At 45.2% G+C, this 13,462-nt stretch overlaps 1 protein-coding gene across 2 annotated transcripts in view; it reads left to right on the top strand.

Moving 5' to 3' along the window:
- Positions 1 to 13,462, top strand: part of NDFIP1 (Nedd4 family interacting protein 1) — a 78,877-nt gene that overhangs the window by 50,406 nt on the left and 15,009 nt on the right. The window contains exons 4-6 of one of the 2 annotated variants that reach the window (XM_073620647.1): positions 2,388 to 2,438; positions 4,288 to 4,375; positions 13,019 to 13,143. In XM_073620647.1, the coding sequence (XP_073476748.1) occupies positions 2,388 to 2,438; positions 4,288 to 4,375; positions 13,019 to 13,143 (264 nt within the window). The remainder of the gene's footprint in view (positions 1 to 2,387; positions 2,439 to 4,287; positions 4,376 to 13,018; positions 13,144 to 13,462) is intronic. The other variant, XM_073620649.1, reaches the window with a different exon arrangement.

Raw genomic sequence — 13,462 nt, 5'->3', positions numbered from 1 at the left:
TCAGAAATATTTTATAACTTCATATAGAAACTTCTACAGCATAAGGGTGACATGATACAGTGGAATATATTTTTAGATGAGGCATAGATTTCGAGCTAACGTACCTGGGTGGATGTAAAAATGAATCCTTATGTTGGCCATCGCCTCATTGGTGCATTTGGGTAAGATGATGGCACTGTTCTCTCCCTGATTCCCTAGTCTGCAGTAATGGTGGGTGAAACGCCTAAATTTCTCACTCCCAAAATATAGGGGTTGTGATGGTAGCATGTGGGGATTTGAAGCCAGTCAGATTGTTTTGGGGGGGCAATTTTTCAGAAAACCCCATAATCTGATCTGTTCGTTAGTATAACAGCTGTGTTAGAGCTTTCTGTTTTTCTAAAAATGCTATCATTTTTTATTCCTCAGCTTGTAATTTTATGTTTCTAGTAGTAGATCAGATATTTGGGAGGTACCTTTTATGTATTATTTCTTTTGTATATACTTTAAACTGCTGCAAAGCACAGAATTGGGCTTCGTTCAGACAAGCGCCGACACCAACCTGCCCGCAGGCTGTCTTTGTTTTGTCATCTGCCTCAAGCTGCATGCAGGCAGCCTGTAGAGGTAAATGCAAATGCAGCAGCTGCATGGCCCTGAATGCATACAGTGTGTGTTCAGGGCCATGAAGCCGCTCCTGCGCAGCTGTCAAATTTTGACATGTAGCTGTGTCTGCATCCATCTCTATAGACTGCCTGCATGCAGCTCAAGGTGCTGGCGCCTTTCTGAAAGAAGCCTTTTTACCATATATTACATACAGTAGGCTTACCCAAGATGGCTGCTAGAGTCTGTGGTTGTGGACATTGCTTGTCAGCACCATGACTCTTTAATTTCTTAGGTTGGCCAGTCTAATCCTCTACAAAAGAATGCAATGGCACATTCTACTCCCGCTGGAGCCCGCATTTACCGGAAGGTAGGCAGCAGGCTTAAATCCTTTAGAAAGAACTTTGGAGGGGATTGCCAGTGTATCATAAATTGCTCAGTAGCATGAGCTTGAAATCACCCAATAAAGAGACATTGTTGGTGAAATAAAAAATAATTAAAAAAAATTCAGCATTAAAAAAAGTACAGTTATAATGCATGCCGTCAGCACCTCAGTTGCAACAAATAAACTTCTGTAGAACCATCACCATGGTGTTGGCATCTGCCACTTCCGAATGTGTTGTTGGCTGCCTGCATCTCCCCATTGTAGCTTTCTCTCCCAGATATTATGTCACTAGTTTATCCCTGCAGCTGTGAAAAGACACAAAAGTGATGTAGTACTAGAATGGGGAGACGCATCTAACATACACTGCATGAGAGCAAAGATTTAATGCAACGTATGTGCTGTTATTTCCAAAACAAAACTTTATAAAGCTGTTTTTAGTTCAACGTATTTATTCTATTGACATTGTCCCTTTTAAGGTGACCCTGTAAAGAAAAATACCTTTTTAAACCTGGGCACTGTGGTTCCTCCTACTAACCCCCAAATACTGAAAATGGGTCAGTGGAAGGAACCATAGCGCCCAGCAGGGGACACACCTGTATCTGACACACCTGAATGTGTTTGAGAGCAGCGCCTCTCTAAGCTCTTTAAAAGAGTGCCTGTCAGGAAAGCATTGGGCTGCTTGTTTTACAGGGAGCTCTTGGTTTATTTTTATTTTTTTACTATGGCAACAGGATTGCTTTAAAGTGGATGTAAACCCTCTCCTATACCCAGTGAAGTGAACAGCCTCAGATGATGCACAGGGGTGAAACAAATCTCCCTACATAAGTTTTACATGTATATCTGCATATCTGCTGTGCTCAGCTTGCTATATTCTTTAGAAAGTGAACATCGTGTTAGAATTTGTAATTACTGTTTCAGCAGTGGGAGGGGAGTCTGGGCATACACTGTGTGGCAGCTGATTGGACGAATAGGCACCCCCCTCCCCCCGCCCCTCCACATAGGAAGAAGAACAAAGATACTTGCAGAGCTGTGCTGTGAATAGACCAGCTCTCTGCTAATCTATTTATAGTTCCCTCCCTGACACAAATTTTCAGCTGCTTTTATATCCAGTGTCGGCGAACTTGTCAGAAGTTATCGGATATGCAAATAACAGAGGAATGGAGCGGCAGAAACACACAGGACGAGATAAGTAAACACTACAGATGTATGTGCTTAGGTAAAATTTCATGAATCGGGTTTACATCCACTTTGAGTTTAGAGCTGATCACTGTAGAACACATCTTAGGGCATGTTTTGTGTATAACTCAGAATTAGATTATTAGTAGAAGTTATCTGCTGATGATTCAGATCAGGCCATCTGAGAACATTGCAGTAGTAGCTTTTAAATGACTGTTCTCTTTTCTGGACGTTATCTGCTGTCATTCAGCACAGGGAGAGATTGGATACTTTTGATGATTTCTTCCCAATATCACTGGAGGTATGGCACCTGCTTCTGCCTTATCTAGAAACTGTTTTTTTTTTTTTTTTTTTACATCAGCTTCCTGTCTGTCCCTTTCTGTGTGCTTCAAAAATGTAGCTGTAGAGAAATAGAGAAACCTGTATTGGTTCAGAGGTGTATAGACACTGCTGTTAAAGCCTTTAGACAGTGTGTGTTGCTTACTGTGACATTTGTAAAAAGTTTTCTAAAAAATGTGTTTCCAGTTTGATTAAATAACTGAGGAAATCGAGCCTCTCATTTATTGACAAATCCTTTCTTTTCATGCAGGTCTGTCTGGTGTGCAGAAAATCATATAGGTCAGGAAACAAAGCAATTTTGATTTATGATCTGAATGATTTTCAGTAGACTGAACAAATCGGCATTCATATATTTAGGTGAATGGAAAAAAATGTAGCTTTGGATTCTTGCATCTCTACATAGAATCACTTATATCAGTCCCTGTTCACACAGTGGCTTACAAATGTCCAGCACACTCATTCACATATTAGGACCAATGTTTAATATATAGCTAGGCTCCTTTCATACAGGAATCATCTGTTCAGCCACACTTCTGCTAAGATAAAACTGATTCAGTTTACATCAGTAAACATTGGTCTTTCGTTTAGTTCAATTCCATTTACATCTGTTTTTCATACATTTACAAAAATAGAGACTTCTGTTTAAAAAAAAAAAAAAAAACCCAACCTGAACGCAAAAAAAACAGTTGTAAACAGACAATGTCCGTTTACATTGGTTTGCCCATAGAAATGCAGTGCTGACCGTTTTTCATCCGTCAATGGACGAATGAAAACCAGACAGACAGAACGCATGCGTGAAAGGGGCATTAGGGCAATTTTTTAATTTTTTTTTTTTAAAGTTGTGGAAAGAAAGTAGAGGGATTAGAACATCTGTCAGTTCTCTTATAACTGTCTACACCCGTTATGGAGTCTCACCCTCTTTATTTGAGCTGTTTACCATTATTCGGGGGATGTTGAAAAGGAAAAAAAACAATCTTAGACTGCTGAACAGGAATAGAGGGAACATTTTCCAAAGAGGGGCACTAGTCCCAGAATGATAACCAGATAACCCAGAATTTTTTTTGGAAGGAAATTGCAGTACCAAAAATGAAACCTATGTAGACATGAGAATGTACAAACTCCATGTAGATGATGTCCATGGTGGGATTTACACCCAAGGCCCAGAGCTGCAAGGCACAAATGCTAAAACAAACACGGTATCAGAGTAGGTTCACACTGACAGCGTGAATGAAATGATGTGAGTTCAGCTGAACTTGCACGATTTAATTCTCGCATGTCAGTCCCGACTTCGAGGACGATTTCAGAGACATCTGTGCAGGTTTCTGCACAGATGTCTATTGCAATCGCACCCTGAAGTCGCCAAACGTAGTACAGAAACTACTTTTGGGAATCGTTGCGGCGTCGCACTTATTCGGACGGTGCCATTGCCGGCAATAGCTGCCAATTTGGCATGCGATTTGGTCAGATTGTGTTTGAGGTTTAGCTGACCTATACTTTGTCTTAGCTGAGAAGGATCCTGCACAATGAAGATGTTTGCTTTCCTTAAATATAATCTTTATGTCTTAGAAATGCAGCATTATTGCCATTGGTAATGTTGGCAGCTTTCCTAGACTTGGTTTTAATTAACACAAGGTTTCATTGTGTACTTGTTTGATTTATTTATTTATTTTTCGGCCAAGGAAAAAAAAAAAAAAAAGTTTTGTTTTCTGTTATCTGTTTAAGTTTAGCTCTAACTAACTTTATCATCTACATTTTTTTTTTTTATATCTGAAAACTGAAATGCAACCCTAACTGACTATTTTCCATGACAGGATGATGACTTTGTGGCACGGGATGATTTTGATGATGCAGATCAGCTCAGGATAGGCAACGATGGGATTTTTATGCTCACATTCTTTAGTAAGTATTTTCTTCTCACTGACGTAATATAGTAATATATCAGAGATTCCCACGCTCAAAACACCACTACAGCCAAATGCACAGCAGGGTCATCCCACAACACTGATTTTATTGGAGTTTAGTGACGTGAGGCTTGTGTGTAAAAATGACCCCAATCTGTGCCTCAATCTGACATTATCAAATTCTTGCCCTTTGTATTTCTGTTTCTTGGCCTTCTTCAACTCCTGGTCTTGGTGTTTGAGGTTTTCTGCAGACTTCAAAAGGCCATTGGACACTAGTCATTCTGTTACTGCCAACAACTTGCCAATGAAAGAATCACTAAGCCCCAGTTCACATATATGGGAATCGGATGCATTAGGAACCGCATCTGATTCGCATGAAATAACCTTGGTTTCTATCGTAGCTGTTATATATGCAGTGCATCCGCAAAGCTAATAGAAAAAGAGTCCTGTACGTTTTCTGAGCACTGCAATGCGGTTCAGGTGCAAATTATAAGCTCATGAACTGGTATTGTAACGCTTCTAAATTGCACATATCGGCTTTTAACACAATTTTGCCATTTTTTTTTTCTATTTCCCTCCTCTCCTGTGTTATAGCTGGTTGTTAAGGAGCGGGCTTGCTTAGACCGGGTTCACACATGTGCGGTGCGCTTTTCAGTTCGAATTTCCAAAGTAGCTGTTCTGCTGCAATTTGGATACGATTCTGATGCGAATTTTAGGAGTAGGCAGCTGCCAGCGTCCTTAACCGATGACACATCAGCTTTAAGCAGAGTTCCCCACTGACCGCTGAATGTTGTAAACAAATGAATTGCTAGCAATTAAAATTTGAGAGAAAAAAACAACGTAGGGGTCCCCCCAATCCATACCAGGCCCTTCGGGTGTGGTATAAATTTTAAGGGGAACCCCATGCCAAAATAATCTTTTAACAAATGGTGTGGGGTCCCCCCAAATCCATACCAAGACCCTTATCCGAGCATGCAGCCTAGACCCCCCCCCCCCCCCAAAGCACTGTGTCCATGTTCATGGGGACAAGGGCCTCTTCTCCACAACCCTGGCCGGTGGTTGTGAGGCTCTGCGGGCGGGTGGCTTATTGGGATCTAAAAGCTCTCTTTAACCACTTCCCCCAGTTTCAGTGGTTATACCGGAGTGATGCCTGCCCCTACAGGCATCATTCCAGTATGTATATTTTCAGCCGGCGATTTTCTTTCATGCAGAAGTGATCTGAGTGGCTAATTAGCAACTCGATCCCACCCCTCGCCCCCCACGCTGCCGCCTCTCCCAGGCGTACGATTGCGGGGCCTGGGAGCGATGCGGCCGGCAGGGATGGCTGCCCTGAGCAGAGAGAACGGAACGGGAGCAACGAGTTATGTCATACCCTCCAGTTCCGCTTCTTTGTTTACCTGGCCACCAGTGACCAGGAAACCAGCTGATCAGATCGATCTGTGTCTCATCGGCTGCATGGGAGGCTAGAGGAGAGATTTGGGGTCTAAAATAATTAGAAGAATTTTAGGAGTAGGCAGCCGCCAGCGTCCTTAACCAATGACGCATCAGCTGTAAACGGAGTTCCCCACTGACCGCTGAATGTTGTAAACAAATGAATTGCTACCAATTAAAATTGAGAAAAAAATAGTGTAAGAGGACCTGTCATGGCCCATGCTTTCGCAAGAAATGTTGTTTATCCCTAGTGATAGCAACAAAGTTTTTTGTTTTTTGTAGAACATAAATAGTAAAATATATATTAAAAAAATGTAAAGCGCCCCCGCCCCACCATGCTTACGCGCTAATGCGAACACATACTTTACTCCTGCACCCATATGTAAACTGTGATTGCACCACATGTGAGGTACTGTTTGTTAATTCATGAAAGTTTGTTTTCTTTTAAATTGCATTTGAAAAACCGCTGCGCAAATACCGTGTGACATAAAAATTGCAACACCCACCAATTTATTCTGGGGCCTCTGCTAAAAAAAAAATATATGGGGGGGTTCTAAGTATTTCTGTAGCAAATAAAAAAAATGTTGATTTTTACATGTAAGAACGAAGTTTCAGAATTGGCCCGGATGGGAAGTTGTCAACAAGGGGGTCCCTAGATCCTGCCCTGCCCCCCCCCCCCCCCCCCCATGTAAATGAATATGGCGTAAACACAGAGACAGTTTTTGACAAGTCCTTTATTTAAAAAAAAAGTCCCCCCAAAGTAAATCCAGTGACAGTCACGATGAACACCGCCTCGAATGACTCGGGGGGGTGGTTGCAGATCTGAGCCCGAGGCTGGCTCCTGAGGTTAAGTAAACTAAAGGGCGGGGACAACCGGTGATGTCATCAGGTGACCCCTGCCCCCTTATGATGTCATTGACTCATCATGCCCCAGTTGATGGCACAAGGAGCGGGGCCACACTGTGGTGCCCCCGCCCCTTAGTTCATTTAGCTGCGGGAGGCTGCAGAGCTGTCAGACGGTGGGAGCCAGTGTTGGGTTCAGATCTCTTTCTTTCCCCTCCCCAGTCGGCGGCAGCGTTTATTGTGACTGATACTGAATTTGCTTTGGGGGGACATTGTTTTTGTTTTTTAATAAAAGCCCCCCGCCGGCAGACCCCCACAACCACTGGCCCTTGTACCCATCAACATTTGGTCTGGTATGGTTTGAGGGGGGGCGGGGGGCTGCTTGCTTGCTCATGCTTGGCTGCTTGCTTGTTCATTCTCGGGTGCTTGCTTTCCTGCATGAGGGTCTGGTATGGATTTTTTTTTTCTTTTTTGGCGTAGGGGGTTCCTCTTATATATCCATACCAGACCTGAGGGGCCTGATATGGATTGGGAGGGTACTCCCGCACAGTTTTTTTTTCTCAAGCTTTATTGCCGGCAATTCTTTTGTTTACATTCAGCTGTCAGCAAGGAGCCCCACTGACAGTTGATGCATCATCGGTTAAGGATGCGGCGGCCAGCTTGGCAGCCCGCTCTTTAACAAACAGTTATTGTTAAAGTAGAGTTCCACCCAAAAAAAAAAAAAAAAAAGGTATTACTGTGCATGAAATAACATAAAAAAAAAACTAGTCAGTGAGCAGCACTGAGGACTTCGTTGCCATCACAACGGGGTGGGCACTTCCAACGATGCTGCCCATTGTGAAGGCAACCTGCCCCCTGTCGAATAATGCCGCCCAGTACTATGCATGCGCAGCGCTTGCGCAGTATGGAGCCGCCGAACATTGGATTCCACTGTTCTTCAGCTTTCGGCGGCTCCATACTACGCAAGCGCTGCGCAGTACAGGGAGGGCATTATTCGATGGGGCATTTCTCGTCAAAACAACAGCGCTACGAAAATGACTCAATGCGTGTGCGCGAGATCGGGGAGAGAACAGGCACCGTATCCCGGAACAGGATGTTTGTGGTCTTCACATGCCCACAAGCAAAATGAAAATGGCCAAGAAAGGACTAACAAACTTTATTAAGAGATAAATCCAGACATCGGGGGGACACAATTTACAAAAAAAGACATGAGTGTTCAAATGCTAATTTAAAAGCTTATGAAAGGGTTAAAAAAAAAAATCGATTGTAGTTGGAACACTGTTTTAAGGACGCCGACGGCTGTTTGTTCCTAAAATTCACATCAGAACCGTATCTAAATCGCAGCTGAACCGCTGAACAGCTACTCTGGAAATTTGCTCTGAAAATGGACCTGAAAATCTCACTGCACATCTGTGAACCTGGTGTAATGCCGCGTACACACTATCACAATTTCCGTCAGAAAAAACTTGGACGGTTTTTCCGACAGAATTCTGCTCAAACTTGCCTTGCATACACATGGTCACACAAAAGTTCTCTGAACTTTCGACCGTCAAGAACGCGGTGACGTACAACACTACAACGAGCCGAGAAAATGAAGTTCAATGCTTCTGAGCATGTGTCAAATTGTTTCCGAGCTTGCGTGATTTTTTGCGCGTCCGAATTGCATACAGGCGAACACATTTTCGGATAGGAACTTTTCCCGACCGAAAAATAGAGAACATGCTTTCAATCTTTTGCTGGCTGGAATTCCGCCAGCAAAAGTCTGATGGAGCATACACACGGTCGCATTTTCCGACAAAAAGCTCTCATCTGAGTTTTGCTGGTGGCTGTTCCGATCGTGTGTATGCGGCATAAGACTCATTTCAGCTTCTCCTATTATTTCTCCCCTTTGCTGCCCAAATTAATTAGGTGTTGCTTCAAAGGTGGTCCATTAGGGAATGTAACAACTTGTTTTGATTCTTCTGCTTGCATGATGTCACCAGCAGCAGGGACACCAGTTTAACATTGCCCTAAGTATTAGACACTTGGAGATAGGAGAAGCTTCTGTTTTGCTGATGGAACCCAGAAGTATGGCTCTGCAAGAACAACTTTGGATTCAGCTACACTTCCAATATACATATGTGTGATTTTAGTGTTAATATGTGCAGATGTATTGGTGCTGCAGACTATGCTCTATGCACATGTCATCTAGTGGACTCTAGCACTGTCTTGTTTTGTGGACTGCGATACAACCAAGGTAGATTTGATATATTTTTGTATGACTTAGGTCTGCCACCACCAGCAGATGTACAGAAGAGCGGGGGTAGCCACAAACCAAAGCGGAATTTTTTTATCTCTTCATTGTGTTCATCAAGCGTTTTCACACTGCAGGCCCAAATAAAGAGAAGTTTGGGTTTCCAAATAAATATTTTTTACCCCCCTAGATCGATCAGATGCTTCATCTGTCCCCTGTTGGCTCTGTAGTAAGCAATAAGCGATCATATACCACTGATCGCTCAATTCTCTCCTCCACTCTGAGCAGAGAGCCGTGACTGACTCTCTGTTCTGTCACTCAAGTGACAGAGCTGGAAGTGTCTGGCAGCCGCTGAGAGACTTAGTCAGGTGCCGGTCCAGGCTTCTAAGTGGATCCTGAATGTAAAGTCGAGATCGATCTAGCACCTGGATCGGCTGAGTGATGTCAGCTGACAGGGATCTTTAGCCTGCCGCCTGAAAACGGGTCAAAATCTCGGCCCGAACCTCGTCTTCTGGGGTCCCCCGGCGGCTCTCCCAGCTCCTCCCCACATCAGATAACCCCCTAGGAGAATCGCTCTCTCGAGGGGATTACCTTGCGGGCGTGCTCCTGAGTCCAGCATTCGGCGTCCATAGCCGCTGAATGTATGACTCGGCCCCCGACGCCCGCGTCATTGGATTTGATTGACAGCAGCGGGAGCCAATGGCTGCGCTGCTATCAATCTATCCAATCAAGAGCCGAGAACACCGGGCAGAGAGACAGCACGTCCCCGCCGGGTCAAGTTTCAGGGCTCAGGTAAGTAAACGGGGGGCTGGGGGGCAGGTCCTTGCCAGGTGCTTTTTCACCCTAATGCATAGGATGCATTAGGGTGAAAAAACACGAAGGTTTAAACATTCGATTGACGATTATTATCAGCCTTTAGTATAAAGACTACAAAGTCTTCAATTATTTGAATTTGTTTCTGTATCGTGTTACTCATTGCTTCTTATCTGCTTGCGAACAGTGGACATTTGTATGTATTGCAGTCATTTAAAAAAAAAAGATAAAGTAGTAAAAAAATAAATTTTAATGAGAGTGCACATAGCTTATAAAGAAACAGTTGCTAGGCTTTTGCATTGGACATTAAAGAGGAACTAAATTCACTGCTTTCCAAAAGAGTTATATTCAAGGCATGCTGTGAATGACACACGGTCATAGCTGCTTTTACCCTCAACAGAACTGTCAAACCATTAAATGGCTGGTGTCATAAATGGTCACATGTGCAGCACCATGACAACTGCAGATAAAACAGGGGCTAAGATGGCAGCTTCCTTGGCTGTAAAGGATAAGAGAATTTAGTTCCGCTTTACATATCAGAGGATCTTTGATGAAACAAAGCAGTACAGCCTGAACTAGACTGTGTCAGGTTTGTAAAGCTGGCCATACATTCATAGTATTTTTTCGTTGAGCCTGCAGGGCAAAAAAAAACTAACCGATTCCTCCATCCACATTATAGTGTTCATCAAGAAATCACCCACTGCCGTTATAGTATTATCACTGTAAAAAAAATACCCGATCAGTGGCTGTATCTGATCAGTTGCAGGCGCTGTTCAGCCAACAATTTTCCACCAGCTCCTCTAATGGGGCGTACACACGGGCGGACTTTCTGACTGGACTGGTCTGACGGACTTTCCGATGGACTTTTGACAGACTTCCGACAGACTTTTTTTTTTTTTTACGAACGGACTTGCCTACACACGACCGGACTTTCTGGCAGACTATGTCAGCCGGTCTTCCCAGCGGAGTTACGGCAGACTTCCCGAATGAACGGACTTGCCCACACACGAACAAGTCCGTTCATTTTGAACGTGACTCGGGTACGACGGGACTAGAAAAGGAAGTCAATCTCGACGCTTTTATCGGCGAGATTGACACCTTGCAAGGCTCGTCGCGAGGCATACCAGGCCCTTAGGTCTGGTATGGATTTTAAGGGGAACCCCCTACGCCGAAAAAACGGCGTGGGTTCCCCCCAAAACCAATACCAGACCCCTATCCGAGCACGCAGCCTGGCCGGTCAGGAAAGGGGGTGGTAGACGAGCAAGCGCCTCCCCCTCCTGAAGCATACCAGGCCACATGCCCTCAACATGGGGGGGTGGGTGCTTTGGGGGAGGGGGGCGCCCTGCGGCCCACCCCCACCCCAAAGCACCTTGTCCCCATGTTGATTAGGACAAGGGCCTCTTCCCGACAACCCTGGCCGTTTTGCACTTACACCAAGTGCTTACTCATAGAGTAAGCACTTGGTGTACGTGCGAAATGCGCCAGATATTTTTGTACCACCCCACAGTCGTGTTTTGTGTACCCCATGTATTTTGAATAAAAAGACGGATTTATCCATTCCAGTGTGCGGCTGTCCAGGTCTTCTCGTCCTCTTCTACTCTTCTCCCGGTGTTCGACCTCTTCTCCCGGTGTCCGGTTCTTCTGCCGGCTCCTCCGCTATCTTCTGGCGCTCTTTTGCTAGCGGTGGCCCGGACTTCTGCGTCAGGTTCTTCCCTCTTCTCTTCTTCTGATGTTGGGACAACGCTCTCTCCCGCTGTAATGCTGTGTGTGCGCTCCGCAATGACTTATATAGGCGGTGACCCCGCCCCCTTATGACATCACAGTCCCGGGGCATGTTGGGACTGTGACTTCATAAGGGGGCGTGATGTTGACCACGCAGAAGTCCGGGCCACCGCTAGCAAAAGAGCGGCAGAAGATAGCGGAGGAGCCGGCAGAAGAACCAGACACCGGGAGAAGAGGCTGGAGAGCGGGAGAAGAACCGAACACCGGGAGAAGAGGCCGGAGAGAGCGGCGAAGTCGGAAGACCCCCAACGTCGGAAGAAGACCCCCGGAGCTGTCTAATAAACTACTTTAAAAACCTGTGTAGTGTGTTTTTTATTGACACTTTTTCCCTAGGTGAATGGGTAGGGGTACGATGTACCCCATACTCATTCACATAGGGTGGGGGGCCGGGATCTGGGGGCCCCCTTATTAAAGGGGCCTCCCAGATTCTGATAAGCCCCCCGCCCGCAGATCCCGACAACCATGGCCATTGTCTTCATCAAGAGGCCCTTGTCTTCATCAACATGGGGACAAGGTGCTTTGGGGTGGGGGGGGCCGCAGGGCGCCCCCCTCCCCCAAAGCACCCACCCCCCCATGTTGAGGGCATGCGGCCTGGTACGGTTCAGGAGGGGGGCGCTCGTTCGTCCCTACCCCCTTTCCTGACCGGCCGGGCTGCGTGCTTGGATAGGGGTCTGGTATGGATTTTGTGGGGACCCCACGTCGTTTTTTCGGCGTAGGGGGCTCCCCTTAAAATCCATACCAAACCTAAGGGACATCGTCGCCTCGCGCTCGCCGCAATAGGAAAATTTGTTTTTCCTATTGCAGCGAGCACGAGATGTAGTACCCTGCCCTTGCGTCGTATCTGGTCCGTCGGACCAGCATACAGACGAACGGGCTTTCCGTTAGGAAGTGAGTCCGGCGGAGTTACGACGTAAAGATTTGAAGCAGGTTTCAAATCTAAAGTCCGTCAGATTTCCGAACGAAACGGTCTGTCGGAAGTCCGATGCAGCCCACACACAGTCGGATTGTCTGCCGGATTCGGTCCGTCAGACCAGTCTGGTCAGAAAGTCCACCCGTGTGTACACGGCATAATTTTTTAAGCAAAGAATGCTGGTTGGGTGGCAACCCAGCAGGGCTGCCTACTGAGCTAATTTTGGCTGGTTCCTAAGTGTAAGACCAAAGTGTATTGCCAGCTTTTATAGTGGCTGACGACCAGGAACGGGGCCTTTTCTAGAGGGTCCAAAGTGACATAATCTATAACTGTAATTAAGCCATACAGCCATCAAATACTGACAAAAAAGGAAGTTGCACATATCTAAAGATAAATCTGTCACTGTAGTACTATTCACTGTGTGCAGCTATTATTATTATTATTATTATTATACAGGATTTCTATAGTGCCATCAGTTTGTGCAGTGCTTTAAAATATAATGTGTTTTATTGATCAAGTGTGTTTTTTTTCTTTTCAGTCTGTAAATGCATAAATGGTAAATAAATTCTACAAAGTATGTCTATTTTTAATTTAATTAAGTTTAACACTTAAAATATATTTTTTTCCAGTGGCATTCCTTTTTAACTGGATTGGATTCTTCTTGTCATTCTGCTTGACCACATCAGCTGCTGGCAGATATGGGGCCATTTCTGGATTTGGACTGTCCCTGATAAAGTGGATCTTAATTGTCCGAGTAAGTTTTACTGAAAATATTCTTCCACAGCTCGCGGGTGCTATGCAGGGCTCTTTTGGTGGTACACACTGACAGGAACTTTCAATGAACTACCACAGAGCTCAACAGCACCGTGGTAGGTCACTGAGAACCACAATCCGACAACCTCTAAGGCTGTCTGTCGGTAGTTGTAGTTTCCTATTCACAGAACACTGTGAATGAGTGATGCCGCCGGGTGGGCCATGTCTTTTTTGAATTGTGGCAGTAGACATCGGGAGAAGATCCCCAGTTTGCTTTCACACCATGGATCATGGGGGGGGGGGGGGTGCGGGGCAGCTGC

The sequence above is a fragment of the Aquarana catesbeiana genome, linkage group LG03 (genome assembly GCF_042186555.1).
Source record: "Aquarana catesbeiana isolate 2022-GZ linkage group LG03, ASM4218655v1, whole genome shotgun sequence".
Taxonomy (NCBI): Eukaryota; Metazoa; Chordata; class Amphibia; order Anura; family Ranidae; genus Aquarana; species Aquarana catesbeiana.
Note: the sequence above shows the minus strand (reverse complement) of the source record. Positions and strands in the feature narration are given on the sequence as shown.